This window comes from Enoplosus armatus, chromosome 9 (genome assembly GCF_043641665.1).
Source record: "Enoplosus armatus isolate fEnoArm2 chromosome 9, fEnoArm2.hap1, whole genome shotgun sequence".
NCBI classification, from domain to species: domain Eukaryota; kingdom Metazoa; phylum Chordata; class Actinopteri; order Centrarchiformes; family Enoplosidae; genus Enoplosus; species Enoplosus armatus.
This window is the reverse complement of record NC_092188.1, coordinates 8,471,544-8,493,504: the sequence shown is the minus strand read 5'-3', so window position 1 is coordinate 8,493,504 and position 21,961 is coordinate 8,471,544. Positions and strand designations below refer to the sequence as shown.

At 37.8% G+C, this 21,961-nt stretch overlaps 3 protein-coding genes and 1 long non-coding RNA gene across 4 annotated transcripts; 1 reads left to right on the top strand and 3 right to left on the bottom strand.

Moving 5' to 3' along the window:
- Positions 1-81: 81 nt before the first annotated feature.
- Positions 82-5,431, top strand: tomm40 (translocase of outer mitochondrial membrane 40 homolog (yeast)). The gene is made up of 9 exons (XM_070911941.1): positions 82-129; positions 1,023-1,256; positions 1,867-2,027; positions 2,395-2,496; positions 2,616-2,721; positions 3,477-3,599; positions 3,875-3,951; positions 4,263-4,365; positions 4,949-5,431. Exons 2-9 carry the CDS (start codon positions 1,040-1,042, stop codon positions 5,086-5,088), a joined length of 1,029 nt encoding a protein of 342 aa, XP_070768042.1. The 5' UTR covers positions 82-129; positions 1,023-1,039; the 3' UTR covers positions 5,089-5,431.
- A 2,060-nt stretch (positions 5,432-7,491) lies between these two features.
- LOC139290110 (meprin A subunit beta-like) lies at positions 7,492-13,288 on the bottom strand. Its single transcript, XM_070911804.1, has 13 exons — positions 13,231-13,288; positions 13,016-13,041; positions 12,838-12,922; positions 12,572-12,689; positions 12,078-12,256; positions 11,403-11,621; positions 10,039-10,203; positions 9,553-9,783; positions 8,989-9,441; positions 8,689-8,865; positions 8,442-8,547; positions 8,302-8,349; positions 7,492-7,911 (listed from the first exon to the last, which is right to left on the bottom strand). Exons 1-13 carry the CDS (start codon positions 13,286-13,288, stop codon positions 7,833-7,835), a joined length of 1,944 nt encoding a protein of 647 aa, XP_070767905.1. The 3' UTR covers positions 7,492-7,832.
- Positions 13,289-16,215: 2,927 nt separating this feature from the next.
- LOC139290109 (meprin A subunit beta-like) lies at positions 16,216-19,353 on the bottom strand (the record flags this gene model as incomplete). The annotated part of the gene is made up of 9 exons (XM_070911803.1): positions 16,216-16,367; positions 16,573-16,737; positions 16,851-17,291; positions 17,680-17,904; positions 17,996-18,148; positions 18,243-18,461; positions 18,781-18,959; positions 19,069-19,186; positions 19,314-19,353. Coding segments are annotated over 9 exons (1,692 nt in total), but the record flags the coding sequence as incomplete, so codon positions are not given.
- Positions 19,354-19,902, bottom strand: LOC139290442 (uncharacterized). The gene is made up of 4 exons (XR_011597537.1): positions 19,884-19,902; positions 19,738-19,779; positions 19,508-19,539; positions 19,354-19,410 (listed from the first exon to the last, which is right to left on the bottom strand). It is a non-coding gene; the product is annotated as an uncharacterized lncRNA (long non-coding RNA).
- Positions 19,903-21,961: the final 2,059 nt, after the last annotated feature.

Sequence of the window (21,961 nt, the reverse complement as noted above, 5' to 3'; positions counted from 1 at the left end):
GAAGTGAGAAGTACATTGGCCAATCCACGATTGAGTTACAGGAAATAGGCGGGTACTTGTCAACTACGGTCACGGACGTTGTCGTGAACTTTGCCGGTGTTGAACTACCCCTGGACCCAAACCGTCGGCGTGAGTAGCTAAACTGTAAAATTGCATGAGTACTTTTGTAAGACGAGGATAGTTTATGTTGTCAATTCGCCAATCGTCGTATTCTTAATTACCGCGATTTCCATATGAAGACGAACAGATCTCGTGGTCGACTCCACATGGCTACCTAGCCTCCCAGCTAGCTAACCAACCAACCAACCCTGCTAGCCTGCATTAGCCTTCACAGGTTAAATACTGCTAGCGGATAGTTGCTGCTGGCTTATCTCCAAATGTGGCCTTTGTAGCAAACCACAAATTGCAGTTCGGTATTTCTTGTGGTTACCAGGTTGTATTGTTATCTGTTATAACTATATATGTAGAGAGTCTTACTAACCTGGGCCTTAGCTTCAACCAACCTGCTGTAATTACTGTTGCTGCCTGGACAGTAGAACAGATCACTCACTGTAGCTAGCCAAGTTAATGGTAGCTGAATGCATGTAAGTGAGCTTTTGAAGCATGTGCATTAGAGATACTGTGTGAAGAGTGGGTAGTTGAATGCTAAGCAGAATATTAATGCGTCTGTATGAAACCTCGCAAGTCACGCAAACCAATGTGTGTGAAATTACACTACCAATTTGGACTCGCACCTTCTCAGGGATTAAGATAAGACACAGTAAGATTACTTCATTTTTCCCGAGGGAAATTGTTGTGAAGCTTATAAACTATACTGGAAATATAGAGTGTAAAAATATAAGATATCTATAAACAGATATACACAATCCAAATATGCAAAATGCCAAAAATATAAACAAGGATAATGGTAAGGTGTGCTTCTTGGTGAGTTAACGGTTTCTAGCCTGCAGCTGTGTGATTAAATTACATTGATATAATTAATGCATTAGATGAAATATTAATCTACTGTCTCTCTTTCCCAGTCTGTTACAGTCAGAGTATGGGCAGTGTGTTGGCTGCCGCCTCCCCCAGTTCTGCCCCTGCTGCAGCTGGAGGTAGTCAAGGGGTCCCAGGGTTGGTGTCGGTCCCTCCAGGGTTCACCATGCCCTCAGTGTCTTCCGTCCCTCCAGCATCTGGATCTGACCAGCAGACAGCAGATTCAGATTCCTCACTCCCAAACCCTGGCACCTATGAGGAGTGCCACCGCAAATGTAAAGGTGAGAAAATCTGTTAAAGCTGTTAAATTATTCCATGCACATCTCACACAATTCATGACTGATAGTAGTTTATTCTTCACATTTGTTCAACTTTTAAGTAGGGGTGTAATGGTACACAAAATTCACGGTTCGGTATGTACCTCGGTTTTGGGGTCATGGTTCGGTATGTTTTTGGCACAGCAGGGAACAATATGTCAATAAGAAAAAATAAATAACACAAATGATTTTACAGGGCAGGCCCAATGGACTGACTAAATGCACATGTGAAAGCACATTGTAGCAGCGCTCAAATACACCATATTCTTAAATTCTGTATTCTCTGCAATGGAGTACGGTCCCATATCTGAAGTGATAAACACTCCTGTAGCTAACTAGCATTAGTTATTACTTTAGCATGGTCCAAATCTGCAGTGAGAGGCTACCTGGGCGCTGTGTGGAGAAGGACTCGCTTTCGGGACGCATACATGTAGCGTTACACTACTACTTTTATATATATTTATTGTAATAATCATGGTATTGTAATAACAACATCATTATTGTCATATTGGCATGGGTTTAAATAATGGTCTGATGTTGAGCTACACTGATTTTTGATCATTTTCTGTTTTAGAGGTTTTCCCTCTGCAGATGGAAGGGGTGCGGTTAGTGGTCAACAAGGGCCTGAGTAACCACTTCCAGGTCAGCCATACTGTTACCCTCAGTACCCTGAGTGATTCTGGTTATCGATTTGGTTCCACCTACGTAGGCAGTAAACAGACTGGGCCAGCAGAGGTAATGATCATTTTCCCATCACTTCACCAATCTGCTAAAATTAACTGCACAAATTTTTAACTTTGGGTTGAACATCTTCCTGGTCAGGGTAGAAGTCTGAATATTGTCTGATGTATTTCGGTGCTTGTTTGCTCCATGAATTCCCTCTTATTTTCTAATGACCTGTTTTGTCTTCATCAGGGTTCAAAACTGAAAAGACTTTTTCTTTACTTTGCATGCAAGCAACTGATAAATACAGCTCAACAACGTTTACACACATACTAAGGATCGTATACAGCCCAAAGCTCTATAACATTGCTCTAGGCTATCTTTTAATACACATCCACGTTGCTTGAAAGCTGATCAGAATGTGTTTTGTTCCCCTTAGTCATTCCCAGTCATGGTTGGAGATATGGACAATACTGGCAGTCTGAATGCCCAGATCATCCACCAGCTCACGACTGCTGTGCGCTCCAAAATAGCCATCCAGGTATGTCGCTTGTCAAGGGAACAGGCATTCAGATGTTGTCTTTTAGAGTCAGCTTTGAAGTATCACTGACATTGTCATTCCAGTGTCAGAAATTTTGTTCTACTCTTTGTGTATTGCAGACCCAGCAGCACAAGTTTGTGAATTGGCAGTGTGACCTGGAGTATCGTGGTGAAGACTTCACCTCCGCTGTGACGCTCGGAAATCCAGACATACTTGTTGGATCTGGTATGATTATTTTCTCAAAATTGTATTGGAGTTGTTGTTGGTAATTCCTATTAACAATTTCAACTTAGGGGTTTGTTGAGAGTTAGAACAATAATAGAATATAACTATTGTTTATGGCAGGGTGATATGGTTGAAATCAATACAACAATATTAATAAGTAGGGATGTACGGATCAAGTTTTTATCTGTCGATACCGATTGCCATCTAATCTTTTGGGCTTGTTGTTTAGACAGAATTAGCAGTTTTAAGGTGTCACCTTGGGCTTTAGGAAATTGTAAGCATTTTAAACATTTTCTTTGTCACTGTATTGACTAAACAATTTATAGACCTAATTTTGATAAACATTTGAATGTTTTTCTACAAAATATTTGTTTTTCATTAAACAAAAGAAGCCAAAGTTCTCAAATGGCAAATGTTGTCTAAACCCAAGAAGTCGTAAAAGAGCTATGCCTAAATTAAATAGTCTAAATTTGGTAAAAATGTAGTTTTAAAAATATTTTGAATCTGGCCAGGCATTGAGTGCCCACCGGTTGGTATGACACTTGGCTGTTTTCATATACTTGGTGCTATGGACACAATTCATTGGACAAAGATCAGAATACAGAAGTGGTGACAGATCCATTTAACATCAACGTCTAGAAGAAGGAATATGAAAAGCTGGAGAAATACCAGGGGCGCAAGGAGGAATAAGAAAACAAAATGAGAAGGGGCAATACTGTGTATATAATGGAAGCTCTTTTACTGCCTTCCTTCAGGTATTATGGTGGCCCACTATCTCCAGTCTATCACACCAGGACTGGCTCTGGGTGGTGAGCTAGTGTACCACAGGAGACCAGGGGAGGAAGGAGCTGTCACCTCCCTCTTGGGCAGGTACACAGGTAAAATCCACTCTGTGCTTATTGAATCATGCACTGCAAGACTACTTGATGCTTAAATTCACATTTTACAATCTTGCTTTGTTATCTTTATAATTTAATATTTAGCTACCAGTTTCCTATATGTTCATTCATTGTGGAAGTTACTTTAACTTAGTTACTTTTCTGTAGTGTGACCAGGATTTAGATAGTTTAGATAGAAGTTGTGCCTAATTCCATCTCGTTGGTTTATGTTATCTGTGTGATAGATGTTTAAACCTATTTTTTTTTCTCCTCAGGTGACAACTATGTAGCTACATTGACTTTGGGAGGAGCAGGAGCGCATGCTACATACTATCACAAAGCCAATGATCAGGTACCTAACATTAGTAAATGTGTGCAGATGTATTTCTATGTCTCAGACATGGTTTGTCTCCCAAAATTGCTCAAATGCAGCATTTTTATTCATATTCTGCAAAGTGTCTTCTTTGCATTACTATGCTTCCACTGCACCTTTTTTTTGTACTAAAAAGCCTCATATCGGCTTCAGCTGAACTTGGAATAGATTTTTGCACTGAGGGATCCCTGTAAAAATTATTTCCATGTGCGTATTGTCATTTAAGTGGTGTATTAAGATAGACCCGAAAAAATGTGAACCTATCCTTTAACTTCTGTCTTCTAATACAGTTGCAGATAGGAGTTGAATTTGAAGCCAGCACAAGGATGCAAGACACCACAACATCCTTCGGTTACCAGTTGGACGTTCCCAAAGCGAACTTGCTCTTTAAAGGTAAATAAATGGAGTATGAATACAACCATAGCCACATAAATTAAGCAGTGATGGAAGGTACATTTACTCAAAGACTATGCTACTCTGAAATGTAGATGACTAGAAGTTTAAAGGTAAATTTGTACTTTTTACTTCAATACATGTATTTGACAGCTTTAGTTACTAGTTACTTTTCAGATTATTAATACAAAATATAACCAACCCATAAATTATGATGTATTATTATTATAGATTAAGCAACCTGGAAGTAAATAAAGTAAAAAAGTTCTTAAAATTATCTCCACCCTTACTAGCTGCATCGTAATTATAATTCAATACTGTCATATATATTGTTCTGAAATGGGCCATTCTACGTAATGAGTACTTTTGCTTTTGGTACTTTTAAGTATATTTTCATGGTAATACTTACATACTTTTACTTAAGTACATTTCATGAATGCAGGACTTGTGCAGAGTATTTATATACTGTGGTATTGATACTTTTACTTAAGTAAAAGATCAGCGTGCTTCCACCACTCAATTAAGTGACTGTTCATTAGAACATTACAAAATAAATATAGATTTTCACCTTTCCTCTGTGCAGGCACAGTTGACAGTAATTGGGTGGTTGGGGCCACCATTGAAAAGAAACTGTTGCCGCTGCCTCTCACACTGGCCTTAGGGGCTTTCCTCAACCATCGCAAGAACAAGTTCCAGTGTGGCTTTGGTGTCACCATTGGCTAGAGGTGCGGGGGCTGCCTGGAGTCAGCTCGCAGGCCACAGCTTGGACCGGCACAGAAACACACAGGAACCTGGACTTAGAAATTGGATTCAGAGACTCTCTTTCAACTGTGATTTCTGGGGCAGACAGAGAGACAAAGACAACTACCAAGGAGCCAGGACTGGCCAAGCCATGCCTACATTCTGTAGCACAAATGTCTTTCCTTTTTGGTGTATTGGATATACCCAGAGGCTAGAGAGATGTATATCAGAGGGCATCAGTGATGCATGAGAACATGTGATGTGAAAATCAAAGTAAGTGGTTAGAAATAATATATGGTGATCATGTATGATGGATTGAAATAAATGTGACTACTTTTTGTAAAACTGGATGTTGTAGTTTTTTCTCATTCCCGGAGTTAAACATATGGAATATATAAAGCTGTAGGCAGAATAGCTTTTGAAAAAAAAAAATAGGAAGGAAGGAAAATATAATTCACGAATGTATTAAAAAAAACAGCAACACTAGAATAAGCATAGTCATGCTGTTGGACAGCACATACTCGTCTCACTTTTGGATAGAAATATAATAGTCCTCAGATTCTTTGTTTGATGTCAATGGATGACTTCAGTTGAAATGGTTAAAGCTCCATCCTATCCCTTGTGTTTAGTGTGTGGGGCGAGTGCTATCCGAAATATTTCATAACCAGCCCCCCCCCCCATCTTTCAGTAGACTTCAGGTCATATAAACATACAAGCCATCTTCATTTTCATGCCTGCAGTGCTTGAAATTCAACTTATCGTAGGGATTTGTTAACTTTCATTCATGAATAATTTTCTTTATATGAACATGGTTGTAATCAATACATTTTATCTTTCAGCTTTTCCAATGCAATGCTGTTCAGGCCCCTTCTTTTCAGGCAGTACATTCAGCGCTCAGCTCTTTAAGCCCATGCATTCCTCACTATTTTCCGACATTTTATAGGAAACAATTACAATTTCTAACAAAATCTGCCAACGGGTTGACACTATGGAAGATTTAGGTTTATCATAAAGCCATTATCATTATCACTTTTTTCCACTTCTTTAAGAAATAAAGTATTAAATTAGGTCTAATATTTGTTATCAATTTATTCAACTTCTTCCTGTTTACATCCAGCTGTAATACGGCAGCCTCATAGTACATAGCTATTACCACATATTAGCCATTGTCAGCTCCACTGGTCCAGTCCAACAGATGGCGACAATATGACAAAAAAGGAGCCACTTTCATATGCAGTACAGTATTTCATATTTGCATTGCTGTTACTAGCAATAGGCCTTTAAGCACTAATCAGAAAAGCAGAATATTACAACCAAGTCAAGTATTTAATAATCATTTGATTAAAAAACAAATATTTAATTATGTTTATGAAAAACATTTATGTTGAATTGAAATGTTTACATTTAAATAAACCCCAATGTTTGTTTTGTTTTCCATATAATCCTTTTGCTTGTTGAGATCATTCAAAATGCTACAACTCTTTATTATTCCACGTGAAAAGCCTTTTGAGTGCTGCTACTGAATGAGGTGATAACCCAGTTGGCTGTAATATTGCTTTTATTCACAGATTTCCTCACAGCCTGCACTGTAAGGGCCTGTAGCCGTCTACGTTTAAGGTTTGTTTGGCCGCCATCTTAGCTGGTCATGTTGTGATAAATGGCCTCTGGGTTTATACAAGGTGCTAATTGCTCTTCATCTTTTTCACGGGACTCTGTCAAAGTGTTGGATGCTCTGACTCAACTGTTTCACAACACGTTCTGCTCCCTACATGTTGAGAACACCTCCATTTTGAAACTTGTAGGTGAAAACATCATCAGCCCAAGCTGACCAATCACAGTTTTGAGGTCCCCATGTAGTATCTCTGCAACCACCGTAGCTCTGACATGTAGTTACATTTTTGAGGGGATGCACATGCTATGGTGTATAGTTGAAGGGAGTTTTCCTCATTGTTAAAGATTTTGTTTATCTACAAGACCTGTGTGTGAAGCAGAAGATCACACATTTCACACATCAAAGAACCCAAACGATTTCACCAGGCTAAGAATGATATGATAATGACCCAGAATATTGAAAGTAGACTGTGGTTCAGCCTTTTAGATGTGCCCTTTGTCACAGTGGCCTTTGTTATGGATGTCTGGATTAGTGTTTTGGCAAAAATATACAGTCTTCAAAGTCAGAATTCCTCATAATTGCTCATAATTCAAAGAGTTAAGAGTCAGTGCTAAGAGCAACCATAATCACCACCCTAAAACCTAAAAAACATTTTGATGGTATAGTAATATGTTAATAAATATCTATGACATTTTAACAGGGTTACAAGCATGAAATATACTTTGTGTATGAGTTTAGCTGTTGCAGACACAAAAATTATTTATTTGCTTCAAAGAAATACAATATTGCATGAAATCCCACAAACTAGTCAACACATTTTCAAGAATAATCCCCGAATGATTATCTAACATAAATATGGTCTCACCACCAAAAGTAAACTATTGTATTATAGGCATTTCTTTAAGTCTCCCATGTTGTGGCTGGTGACTCAACAACAAGGGACAGGTCTGAATTTCCCACTCATACAGTAAACCTGTGTATCCCTCTTATAAAACCAGAAAAACTATTAAAAAACATTTAAAAGGAATCTTTAAATGACTGGCTGATTTACTCAGCCATTGGCAAATTTACTGGCCCGTCCATGTGCCGAGGAGGGATGTGGAAGAGACGCACGTCAAGGTATCAGAAGCATCAATGCTAGCAGGAGGGTGAGGACAGGTGAAGACACCAAACCAGGAGAGAAGCCAAAAATGCTGCAGCAGAAACAAAGCAATGGGTTAAATTAAATGACACACCTAGGATTTTTGACACAGGCTGTTGTGACTTATAGGAGAAATTAGCTTGTAAGTTACTGGTAGCTGCTGTACTGAATGCACTGGGCTGTACCCTAACTCACACTGTCGAGGTTCAGCATATGGAGCTAAGCAGTGGATTTTCTCAGTTTACTATTATTCCATCATTCTTTATCTTATTTACTTATTGCAGCCTTCTTTACTTTGAAATGTAGATATTATTGTGTAACATACAGACCTGTTTAAGTAACTAGTTGATTAGCCTAAACAGCACCAAATGAAGCTTTTCAAGTCCACTATTTTTACAGCTAAAAATGACTGCGTGTAAAATGTGTGAGTAAATCGAAATACCTCTTGTCATCTGTTGTTTTGGGAGGTGGAAGGGTGGTGGGTACGATCCTGTAAAATGCATAGCATCATTTGAAAGGTTTTAAAATGAGAATTAGTTTCAGTGCTGAAAATGTGTTTAATTTGATAACACAGTGTCCTACCCTGATGAGCATGGGCCTTTCTCCGGATCTGTATGAGGATGTGCAATCTTCACTGGTCCAACTTGAGGACATGGTAGAACATTTCCTTTAACTACAGGAGTGAGATCTAGCAAAAAAACAGAAAGTTTGAGTTATGTTGTACAACAAAACTTCCACTTAGATGTAAAGTGATCTAAATGTTTCAAACATGTTTGTTGTAGAATTCCAAGCATAAAAGTTACAATCAATTTTAGCAGTAAAAACCTGCCTTGGAAGCTGAAGACTAAAATGGCACTCCCTCCCTTGAGGAAGTCTCTGGATTTAATTTCTTCCAAAGATGTAAAAAAGTTTCTGCCAAGCAGAGGTCCAGCAAAGACGGTCTGATTATTCTCATCTACAAATGTACGTCCAATCTTGCGAGGATTGTCCCAATAATAATAGGAACCTGTTCACAGAAACACATCGAACATTAAAGGTAAATAACCAGAGAGAAAATACTGTTACATATGGTGTCAGTATAAGTGGTGACTTAATCTTTTAAGATTTCTTCATGTTCTTTTAAACTTACCATCAGGGCTGGTCAGGCTTGGGTCAGTGGTGATGCTCCTTTGCTTGGACATCTGCAGCTGGATGTTGGGGTTCTGATCCAGCATTTGGAAGGTCACCTGCCTTTGTGGGCAAGGCCACTCCAGCTGGTCATCATTTTCACCAGACAAGAGTTGCACAAACAGTCCAAAATATGTCTTGTACAGCACTGACGCAACCCGGTAAGCATAGCCCCCTCTGGAGTACTGCTGTGGGCTGTACATAGTGGTTCCAAATTTACTAGTTTTCAAAAGGTTCTCAAAATCATTTATCTGCATGGTTACGTGTGGACATTCGATCTCTGACAGATTGATGTCATCGATTGAAAAGCCGCCTGAAGAGCTTCCTGCTCCTTTACGAACCTCAAACACCACCTGGAAGTGCTTGGTGGCATTCAGGGAAACATGCTGGAGCTGCCAGTGAGATGTTGGTGGACCTGGAGGAAGAATTTGTGCTGACTAAGTTATATTACATGAATATTAATCAGTGCACAGTCAGGTATAGCTTTCAAACATCATCAGAGTCTTAAAAAACAGCTTGACATTACCAGTGATCTGTCCCATGAGGCGGAGAGTTCCTTTGAAGTCCTGTTCGTCTTGAAACTCTCTGATCCAGATGTTAAGTTCGTCTGACTCATCCCCACTGTGGTGATAGTAGAACTGGAGACACTGGACATTACATTCCCGATTGGGTGTCATCCTTTTGGTCTCCAGCCAGGCTGAGTCTCCCTTCTCACCGACTGTTGTGCTAGCATGCATGAAGTAACCTGCATCTTGACCTAGATGGTTGATGTCCAAAATGAATGTGTTATGGTGGACCGTCAAATGTAATATCTACATGTAAGGCACATATGATGTAATTAAATTATATATCAGTAAGGTTTAAGAACGATTTTTTTGGTATAATCTGTCTAAATATGGAAATACATGTTTTATAACATTCATTTTTTTTATCATTATTTATGGGCGACGAAGAAGTCATTTAATTTCATTAAACAATAAACAACTGCACAATTTACATTTTGAAATCTTACCATGATCCCTGGAATTGCCTCCTGGTAGACTGGTGTGGTCAGACTTAGGACCCCCATTGACTTGCGTTACCATTTCCCAGCCCCTGCCACTCTTTGAACAGCGATTCATTTGACACATGGTCTCATTGGAAAAGCCACAGTACATCTTAAATGCAATGGTGGAGTCTGTAGAGATGAATGAAAAACACAGGATTGAGGACTATCGATTGACTTGGAGATATCAAATCAAAATGTGAAAGCTTTTCAGTTTATTATTAACGTTCATAGAAATCGATGATGTGTTATAGTTGCAATTCAAGCATGGGTAGTAATTTATTTGGATCTTTATTATATTATCAGTAAGATTGACTACACCTCATTTTCATTGTTTCATTACCTATTAAAGCATTTTCTACTGCACAAACTGTACTGCATAAACTTATCCAGGTATGCAGGAACCTTTTAGGAACCCCTAAAGTTTACTTGTTTTCTACAGGAGTCAATGAAGCGTAGTGTTAGTTCAGGCTTGTATTGTAGGCTTGTATTCGTTGATTGCCTCAAAATCACTGGCTGTCAGCTGTGTGGGTGTACAGCACAGCATCACAGTATAACCTTACACTTATCACTATTACTATGCTGCCGAAACTCTTTGTATGCTATGTTTTTTGGTATTGTTGATTTAACTAAAACACAATGTTCATGTATGTGTTTATTAAGAAGGGGTTGGTTCTCCAGAAGAAGCATTGTTGCTGCTTGGATTCTTTGTAGCGCTCCCTCAAAAAGCAGAGCCTTTTCTCACAAGTCTAACAGTACATATATTTGCTATAAATGGTCAATACCTTGACAGAAATGTATTGGCTTTTGGTATTTATTGGCTCTCACCAGTTGCCAGCCAACCAGCAGAGAGTGTTAATTAGGGAGCTGGAAGGTGGATTTTGTTGCCGTTTGATAGAGCCAGGCTAGCTGTTTCCCCCTGTTCACTAACAAGCTGCTGGGTGTAGCTTCAGATTTAACAGACAGACATGAGAATGATATGGGTCTGCTCAAGATATAGATGAAGATGAAAACAGCCTGACAATGTAGCATAGCAAAATCTCTTAGGAGAGAGGTTGCGGTGGATGGTTGGGAAAACAAACCATATAACTTGCAGCTGTTTGCTTTTCCTAAAAATGCTCCTGGAAAAGTCCATGGGCTAGAAATAGTATAATTACATCTCTAAGACTTAAGTGAAAAAAATGTGAGTATGATAATTCAAACAATTTCTTTACTGTGAATAGTGGCACAATATGTTCACACTGATTTGACTTATTTTAGACACTGAAGCAAACAATCCCAAAAACATTCCCAAAACTGGGTGCTGGTCGTTTTAAACTCCAAGAACTTACTGCATTCGTAGAGGAGATTCAGCTCCTTAACATCACTGGGACTCACTTCCAGTCTTTGACCAATAACATCCTGGAATTTTGGATCTTTGGTGATAATTGTTGACCCATTGCCATTGCTGAATGCATTTTTGCCGTAGTGCATCACTGACAAGTAGTCGTACGGGACTCCATGGGTGGTGCTGGCTTCATTTTCAACTTTTCTAAAATTGTTCTCGAAACCTAGATGACACAAATAAAAGCCTACCGTCAATTACAGTATACTGTGTTAAAAAAGCTTGAGAGCAACATAGATGATCAAAGCATAATTCACCACTCATTGATTAGAGAATAAAATATAACTCAACCTATCAATTAAAAGATTTTAAAAATGGAAGAAATGAATCATGTATGCATTGATGTCTTGGCGTGCCAAACAATAAGAGTTGACAAATGGAAATTGGGAACCAACAAACTGATAATAATATTAAGATATTAATAAATCTTTTTGGAATAATGTAACATGTTTAGTAATTGCTTAATTTAGGCATTACTAAATTAGTTTTTACATAATTTGATCAATTAACTGATTAATTTGTAAATTTATAATAATGTATTCATTTGCAACCCTCTCCTTCGTATACCTTGACATAATACATACAAAGAACAGCAATATTATAATGAAAGTCCTAATCAAACCTTCTTGGATGTTCTCAAATGCAATGGTCAAATAATCATCTCTGTCATATCTGGACTGTTCATGGTAGAAGCCAAGAGCATGAAGGAACTCATGCTCAACGGTGGAAATCTCATCACAGTATCTCCCAATGGAGACCACCTGTCCGTTGCCTTGTACTCGCCCAATATATGAAAAACATCTAAAACGGAAAAAGCACTCATCAGTAAAAGTCACATTTTTTTGTGTCACTGACACATTTATCAAAGCATGCGTAGAGCATGTTCAAAATCTGTGCGTAGCAACTGTCTGTATGAACAAGGAAATGTATATTTCTGAAACAATATTTCTGTACATCCATTTGCTTGCGCACGTACAGGCTCATTTACATACAGAATGCTAAATATGGTCAACCACATATCTCTGAAAGTCTTAGAAGCCCAAATGTAGAGTGACTTGTTGTGAACAAAAGTAGCAAATGAGAAAGATAAAGACAAAAAAAAAATGCAATACATACCCGTCTAACTTTTGGACAGAAATGTAATAGCCCTCAGAGTCCCGTGGTTTGAAGTCAATGCATGACTTCAACCTGAACTGGTCAAAAGCTCTCAGGATGACTCCTTTAGCATTCATCTCTTCCATTGTTAATGGGAATTGTGTTTCAGGGAAGAACAAAGAAATGACAATTTTGATGCAATTCATAGGCGAGGTATTCTTGTTTGTGTCGATTATTCTGAGACACTGCTCTAACAAATTCCTTCCTCGAACAAAATATATATTTACCAAGGTCTTTTTCAAAAACATATGGGACTGGAGATGTCCACCGTCTGTTTCCAGAAACAATGGAACTCCTTTGTGTTTTTGGTGGCTAAGATGTACAAGAAATGTATTGGGTGACACAAAGAATTTATACACACACGTTTAAAATTTTGATAATTTACTTCACAAATACTAAACTTACCTCCAGAATATCATCATGTAATGAATCTAAAATGAAACATAAAAAGTTTTTTTCAAGAGTTTTTTTTTTTTTTTTTTTTTTTTTTACAAAGAAATCAATAATTAATAGTTAATGACACTAAGGAGCGACAACAAAGACAAGGGTGCCAAATATGAAGTTGACAAAACAATCTCACCACAAGGTCCGTTTAAGGATATGAAGATGTTTAACTTTACCTTTGTTTGCATCTGCAATGTCCTTGTCTTCACCAATTTCTACATAAACAGATGACATGATGCCTTATGAAGTACAAATGATTAATTAAGAAAACTAATTAATTTCATTAAAATAAAACAAAGAATATCAAATAATACAACTTACCCACTATATCTGGTCCATTCTGTGAAGAAATCAGAATCGTAAGGATGTAATTCTCAGATATACAACATGAAATATAAGAAACAGCATGATTGTATTCTATTTGCTGGTTATTGATGGACTTTCACTGCTACTATACTCACTATACTGGTCTACAAGTAAAATCTACTCAAATTTGCAATTTGAAGTCAGGTGATTGCTCTGCTGTGCTGACAATTCCACAGTATTTCAAATCTTCATTAATTAAATCATTGGTGACGAAACACATTAGAAAATCAATGGAGGTTCATTCTGAGTGTAGCATGAAATACATCATAATTTCACAAAAACAATACAACAATAAATGAACTCTTACTGGGTTTAGGGAGAGTGATGAAACTGCCAAGTTCACGACAAGGAAAATGAAGCCTTTCATCCTTGTAGTGTGTCTTGGACCAAACTTAAATCATACAACAGAGATTATATGATGAACAATTCAAAGATTGATATGTCATTAATTTATAGTTAAAGAGGATAGAAAATACCTTCTGTCAGCCTGATTGTCTGTTCCTCAACCGCATGAGAAGCTTCGGTTGTAACAGGAGTTTTAAGTAGGCATGAAGACCCTGTTCTGAAAATGACAACCCACAAAAAAAAACAACAGGGTTTAAAACATTTCTGAGGATTGCAGTCATGCAAGACATGCATTGTTTAAAGTCCTTTCAAATACTTCAACCATTGATCTTTTGGTTCAAGATACAAATCTTGTCGTGCCAAGTCATTGTCACATTCTGTGCTATGCACGTCAGGTCATTATCAGATTTTTGTGAAATGCAAACAGGATCTGCCAGAGAACAGTCCACACAAATTACATGAAGCGTCACACTTTAGGGTATTACTTATTCAAGTGAAATGAATTAGAACTACAGCAAAGACACTAAACTGTATCCTTCTGTCTCTGTTGATCTTTTGATTTGATCAGCAGTTTTTAGAGGCATTATGTGTTCGGGTTGTCACTGACCTCACAAAACACATTTTAGGCATAACTCAAGAATTGACGACCATATTTCCATTATTTAGTTGGTCAGACAACTGGTCACACCTTTGACTCAAAGGCCAAAGGTCACTGTAACCTCAAAATTACCTTGACAAACACGTTTTTGGCCATACCTCAAGAATTGATGTGGTAACTATGATGAAATTTCACACAGATGTTTAATGAGATACAATGATGAAGTGATGACATTTTCTACCTGACTGGTCAAAGGTCAACTTCACTGGAACATTATAATGTCCTGTAAAAACACTTTTTGGGCCATTACTCATCACCATAACTCAGGAACAGAAGGGGCGATTGTGACCTTATTTCACAGTTGGTCGGACACTGAATGGTGACACTTTGACAAAGGGCAAAGGTCACTGTGACCTCAAAATAGGTTTTTAGCCACAATTTAAGAATGAGTTCCAGATTTCACACACACGTTGACTGGGACGACACAATGAGTAAACAATAACTAGCACAGTACGGGCTTTCCTCCATCTCGTCTACTCTGCCTTTCACTTCCTGCCTCATTCTGAATTTTAATTGTTGTTGTGTGTCTCGCTGTATAATTAAACTTCCCAGTAAAGGCACTGCTGTGCTTTGAGCTAAATACCAGCGTCGACATGCTAACATGCTCACAGTGATAATGCTAACATGCTGATGTTTAGCAGGTTTAAACATGTTCACCATCTTAGCCTGCTAACATTTGATAATTAGCACTAAACACAAAGTACAGATGAGGCTGAATGTCAATCTATAAAAATATCATGGCGATCCTTCCCATTCGTGGATACATTTGGATACACACTGCCTTGATGATGATTGTAAAAAAACAATTATTATTATTATTAACAATATTAACTTTGTAGAGAGTTCCTTATAGAATGAGACCCAGTTAAATTAATTTTTGTAAACACAATGGGAGTAGAGTATGTAACCAGGAGGGAAGTGATAAGTCTGAACATTTCTTAATCAGCTCCCATGACACGTTACTGTATGATATGTAAAAATATCGGAGTAGATGAGAGTACCTATCCAATAAAGTTATCAAATGTCTTTATAGACGAATAAAAAATGTGGGTGCACTGCATTGTATGTCACTGATGGTTGTGAGGTCATAGGGAACTTTGGTACTAGGCTGCCTTTTGGATATGTAATGTTGTCTCGTGTTTCCTTTTTCTATGCTGAATGACTTGTTACATGTTTCACCTTGTAAATAGCATTATACTTAATTGCTGTTTGATTTTATGACCAAATAAACTGCTAATGACCAATAGGGTATAAAAGGAACGGACTGAAAATGACTGCACTAAAAATCTGTCCTGTATGAGGACATTGCTCACAGTAAGCTGTGGCATTTTTACTTTGCAGCTTTCACAACTCCAAAGGCTTTTTTGGAGACAACAGCATGATTTAAAATTAGAAGGAAATGTCATGCACACTTACAGCAAGCAAACATTACGCACACACACACACACACACACACACACACACACACACAAAACACTGACGATATGAAATGTCTCTTTATTAGCAGATGATTTAAAACATGAAGAGGAAGGGCGGGGGTCCTGGTGAATGAGGAATGAAAGAATCTCCACTTCTTGTGATGTGTATTTCCTAACAAAAATATTATAAGGTAAGGTGGCAAAATTAATTCAGAACAATTCCACAATGTGAACAAAGTAAAACTTACCATTTTGAGACAAGCCATCCCAGAAACAATGTTGAGTTAGCGTGATTTAGCTTTTGAGTCCATCCTAAAGAATCACAAACTCAGTGAATGTAAACTTTGAACATTAAAGATGAATGTAAATGTTCACTAATGGAAGATTTCTGAATTATTATAAGTCTTTGGATCGTACCCTGTGTCACATGGGCCTTGGTTGTAGTTCTTTGGGTGGGAGGTTGTAAATTTTCTTGGTGGAAGTTTTGGACAAGGCAGAGAACTTTTATACATCAGACTGGAGATATCTAGAGACAATGCGTATGAATTTAAATAGAATTTTAAAAAGAAAAAACATTTCAGCCAACAGCCAAGATAAGAAAACAAGTAATTCAACAAGTACATTCATGTTAATAAAATATCAGCTACTACTATAATGTCACATTTTCCACCACAGCATCAAAGATTTACTCAATAATTCATTAAAATTAGGATGAAACAAAAATAGCTCACCTGCCATTGAAAGGAGGAAGACAGCAGTGCCCCCCTTCAGGAAGTCTCGACTCCTAATTTGCTCCAGGGAGAGAAATGAGCTCAACCCATACGCTGGGTTCACAAATACAGATTCTCCATTCCTTGTAATATGTCTTCCCACGACACGAGGGTTGTCAAATGCAGCTTCAGAAAAACAGAAAACCCATATCAGTGGTGACAGTATTACAAATGGTTGCATTAATAGATCAACATACCAGTCACAGTAGAGCCTTGAGATATCTCTTTCATAGACTCACCGGATGATGGATCAGTGGTTACAGTGATCTGTTTGGACATCTGTTGTTGAATGTGTGGGTTCTGGTCCAGCATGACGAAGGTCATCTGCCTCCATGGGCAAGGCCATTCCAGTTCTAAATCATAGTCACCTGACACTAAACGTAAATACGCTCCAAAAAACGTTTCTTGCAGATCAATTATCATCTGATAAGCATAACCTTCTGGAGAATACACCCGAGGGCTGAGCAGATAGCTGTTGTAGTCAGTACTTGTCAAAAGCCTCTCAAAGTCCTTAATTTGCCAGACATTATGTGGACACTCAGTTTGAGATAGGTTGATGTCATCAATGGAAAAGCCCCCTGAAGAGTCTTCATTTCCTTTACGCACCTCAAACACAACCTGGAAAGGTTTGGAAGAATCCAGAGGAACCTTGTAAAACTGCCAATCAAAGGTCGGTTGACCTGGAGGGGGAAAAATGTTTTTGTTTTTTTTACCAATTTCTGCTCATGGTTTTTGTCTCTTATATTTTTCTCACTTTGGTCCATACTGAAATATCTCAACAACTATTGGAAGGGTTCCCATTATATTTTGTGCAGACATTTATTGTCCCCAGATGATCAATCCTCATGACTTTGGTGGTCCCATGACTTTTCCTCTAGTGCCACCAGCAGGTTGACATTTGTGGCTGTGAGTTTAGTGTCTCGTCCACTACTGGATGGATTGCCATAAAATCTTATCAGCAAATATTACACCTGCTAAAATATGTCAATATGTTAGCATTGTCATTGTAATCATGTTAGCACTTAGCTCAAAGTTAGCGCATTTCATGTCCCTGTCTGTTTTCCTCACCAGTGATTTGACCCATGAGGCGGAGATTTCCTGTAGAGTCCCTCTCGTCCTGGAAATCTCTGATCCAGATGTTGAGCTGGTCCGACTGGCTTCCGCTATGGTAATAGTAGAACTGGAGACACTGGACGTGACACCTTCTCGTGGGGCTCATCCTCTTGGTCTCCAGCCTGGCTGAGTCTCCCTCCTGACCTGATGCTGTGCTTGCATGCATGAAAAAACCTGAGTGTTGTGTAGGTATGACCATTAGTTATTATTTTAACCCATATGATGTTAGTAATTTGCTGTCAAACATAAGAAGTATATAAGCAGGCTTTACCCCCCATCCTGTTCAGGTCGGTGTAGTCAGTAAAAGGCCCTCCAGGAGCTGCACTCATTCTCTTCCAACCTTTGGCCAAACTTTTTCCACAATAGCTCATCCCACAGGTATCAATGGAGAAGTTACAATTCCCCATAAAAGAAACTGATTCACCTGTCAGCAAATATTGCACAATTGAAACATGTCTTTTTAGGTAGTTTAGAATTAGTGCAACATTTTCAGCATCATGAGAGCAGTCACAACTTACTGCAGTTATAAAGGCGATTCAACTTATACACATCAATGGGGCTCATTTCCATTCGCTGGCCAATTATGTCCTGGTACTGGGGTAGCTTAGTGGCAATTGTGTTTCCAGAGTTTTTAGAAAAAGATTTTTTGTCGTAGTGCATCACCGAGAGGTAGTCGTATGGAGCATTAAATGTTGTACTTGAACTTGGGGTTAATTTCACAAAATTTCCTTCGTATCCTGTAGACCAGATAGACACATAATCAGACAATTCATGCAACGTAGCAGTACATTGATTAATATATTTTTTTCATTGATTATTATTTATCTTGAAAAGTCACCATTTTTGTTTTTTTAATTTTCAAACATATAGGGATTTATCAGTAAAAAATAAAGCAAACCGAACGGTGTTTTCTGACATCAAAAAAGAAATTGGCGACATAAAATCTGTTTGATGTATTTTTTGGTAAAAAGTAAGTCTTGTAGTGTAATATTGCCTTTAAATATTGTGATACAAACAATTTTTGAGAAATGTTTTAAAAGATGGAGATGTTATTACCGTCTTTGATGTTTTTCCAAATAATGGTTATGTAGTCATCTCTGTCATATCTTGATTGTTCATGATATAAGCCCAAAGCATGGAGAAACTCATGCTCTACGATGCCAAGATGATCACATCGCCAACCAATGGAAACAACTTGACCACTTTTAATAATCCTTGAAACATAAGAGTAACATCTGCATAGAGAAGAAGAGTGGCACATAATAGACAGAATAAATCAATTTATAGGGTCAGTTGCCACAATAAAGTTAGTAGATTATGTTTGGGGAGGAAAAACAAACTTACCCTGGATTCTTTCTGACTGAAAGGTAGTATTCCTCAAACTGTCTGGGCCTGAAATCAATACATGTCTTCAAACGGAAATGTTCAAAGGCCTGCAGAATGATTCCTTTAGCGTTCATATCTGTGCTCATAGACAAAATACAAAGTCATAATAAGCATTTTCCACCATAGTTTGTCTTCTGATTCGTTCATGCTTCAGCAATATATAAACAGTGATCAAGGAAAAGGGTCTATTGACCATCACCCACCAAGGCTGACTTCCAATACATAAGGAACAGGGCTGTCCCACAACTGTTTTGTATTCAAAATGGCATTCCTGGCGACTCTTGTTTGTGCCTGAATTTCCTTGGGTGAAGTAAAAACATTAATTTAATAAAAAACAAACTCAACACACTATCCAGCCGTAAAAAAGCAAGATAAGACATGATACATAATTGCTTACTTCCATAATGTCACCCTCAAATAAATTCAGGCCTGGAGGGGGAACAGAAAGGTGATCGCTTTTGTTACTGGACGCAGCAACAAAAAAACACAACAATACAATTTAGGATATTGTTACTAAAATCTGTTTTCTTTCATTCATAGTATGTTTGTATAGTTCCAGTGAGGCAAGGTGTCTCATTCATATACTCTAATTCATTGTTAACTACTAAAATGTCTACTCCATCTTACCTTCGTTTATTTCAGTTATGTCCAAGTCCTCATCATCGATCTCTTAAAAATAAAACATCAAATTTGTTTTACAAGAAGACTGTTTAATATCGAATTATTATGAAAATATTTGATCTTCATTTCAGGAAAAAAAAAAAAAGCCTCACCTATTAGCAATGGCTCGAGAGACTAGAAATGAATGGATCAGAGGTCATGAGAATATCAAACTGTAGTAAATTCGTAGACAAATATATACAACTTTCTGTAATAATAAAAATATACTTACCATGGCAAGGTGAAGTATGCTCAGCACAACAATAATGCAGTTATACATGACTGTGAATGAATGTCCTCAAATGTCCTCACCTCTCAAGAGTCCAAGAGAGGAATATAACTATTAGAAATAAAATAAATAAAACAAGAGTATAAATAAATGTAATGGTAACATCACAAATACAAAATCTTGAATATAGAGTACTTCTTTTCAGATTTTTGTGCCGTTATCTCCTCCAATACATACATCTACAGCTCAACTAAATATGTTTGAAACTACACCTCTTCGGCAAGTGAAGGTACAGACTTGAATGGGACACCAAACATGTTCCTCCACAAACACTAACTTCACTAAAAACCTTGCTGATTCAACATGGTAACTGCTTTTCCCCTCGAGGCCGAGCAAGAGTTTTTGCATATCATTGTCTGACAAATATTACTCCCTCAGTGCTCCAAGATGTGAAAGACTTAGACTCTTGTACATTAATAATCTCAGGTGAAAAGAAAAACTCATAAATCTGAAATATCTTCAACTGATGTGAAAGTATTAAAAAAAATAGGAAATATGAGTTTGTTTTGCATGAATGTTGTTATTTATACATCACTTCTGTACTAACATGTCAGCTTCACTTAAGTGTTTGCAGACTTCAGGTGTGACATTTCTTCTTACCTTTATGTACTTTGCGACACAAGCCCCTCAACCAGTTGGTCTGGTTTTTGTAGCAGCAGTTACAGTCACACCACATACAGTTTACCAGTGTATTCTGCTTCTGATAAATAAATTAGCTCGTTGCAGAGGCAATATTGTGGGAAGAATGATGAAGGCTCTTAAGCCAGGTTTGATCTATTCATAGCAGATGGCCAGAATAGGTGGGTGTGGTTTCAGCATTTCAGTTTTAGTACACTAAATGAGCACAGCAGAAGGCTTTAGCCTGTCAAACAGAACAATGCTGCTTTTGAGACATAATAGAGGATGCACAGTATGTATAATTACATGTTGTTGTTGAACTTTTTGTTTGGTTCAGTACGTGAAGGATTCACGATGACAGATGATTTGAACTTTGACTCAAGGAAGATCTCTTGGCTTTACGAGGAACGCAAGCTTAGTGAGAGTCTTGCCACATTTGAGCAATTTTAGCATTGTCATTGTGAGCATGTTAGCATTTAGCTCAAAGCAAAGTACAGTTTTGCAGTCTTGTTTACATTTAGGTAGCCATTTAGTACAGACATTTTATCTTGTTTTTTTCAGCATAAATAAAATATCACATATATACAACAGAAAGTAATTGAATACTCCCCAACCAATCCCTCTCCATCTCACTGACTTCTGCATCTTCTGCTACACTTTAATTCTTGTTTTTGGAAATGTTCTGTAGGTGGAATTTACCAGTATTACAGTACATGAAAAAGGTACTTGATTACAGGAAGTACAATGCTTGTAATAAGTTACAGTGGCCACAGCTGGCAAATGTCACTCCTGAAAGAACCACAGTAAACTGGAGAACCCATATGTGCAGCTTAGAAGATCTCTTCTTTGTGATGGGCTATCTTTCACAATATTTGACATTTTATAGTGTAATTAATTATCTGATAATGAAAATAATCATTAGTTGCAGCCCTAGTTATAATCACTGACCTCTTTCGATATCAGGATCAAGTACATTTATTGCAACACAGCCAAACTATATGCTGAGAATGTCAAGTGCAAACAGCAGCGGCCATCACATGCAGACAACAATAACATAAGAAACAAATGTATCTGACTGCAAACGATGATGGGACTGATGGAAGGATGGTGGTTGTGCTGTTTCCCATGCTGTCAGAAAAGGTAGGGGGTGTTACTGGTTATGTAATACAGGCTTTTCCACATTCTTTAGCCCATTGTATGTAAACCTTTCAACATCTTCATTTGTATTTTATCCTTTTCTTAGCATTTGTCTGTCAGCTGCATCTCTTATGGTTGTTTTAGACA

What these genes read in the sequence shown, in the direction of transcription:
- tomm40 (XM_070911941.1), top strand. Translation starts at nt 1,040, where the DNA reads ATGGGCAGTGTGTTGGCTGCCGCCTCCCCCAGTTCTGCCCCTGCTGCA. An exon ending in GTGCCACCGCAAATGTAAAG is followed by an intron (nt 1,257 to 1,866) that starts GTGAGAAAATCT and finishes TTTCTGTTTTAG; the next exon opens with AGGTTTTCCCTCTGCAGATG. An exon ending in AGACATACTTGTTGGATCTG is followed by an intron (nt 2,722 to 3,476) that starts GTATGATTATTT and finishes GCCTTCCTTCAG; the next exon opens with GTATTATGGTGGCCCACTAT.
- LOC139290110 (XM_070911804.1), bottom strand. Translation starts at nt 13,288, where the DNA reads ATGTCATCTGTTTATGTAGAAATTGGTGAAGACAAGGACATTGCAGAT. An exon ending in AAGCCTGACCAGCCCTGATG is followed by an intron (nt 8,866 to 8,988) that starts GTAAGTTTAAAA and finishes TTCTGTGAACAG; the next exon opens with GTTCCTATTATTATTGGGAC. An exon ending in AAAACAACAGATGACAAGAG is followed by an intron (nt 7,912 to 8,301) that starts GTATTTCGATTT and finishes TTTCTGCTGCAG; the next exon opens with CATTTTTGGCTTCTCTCCTG.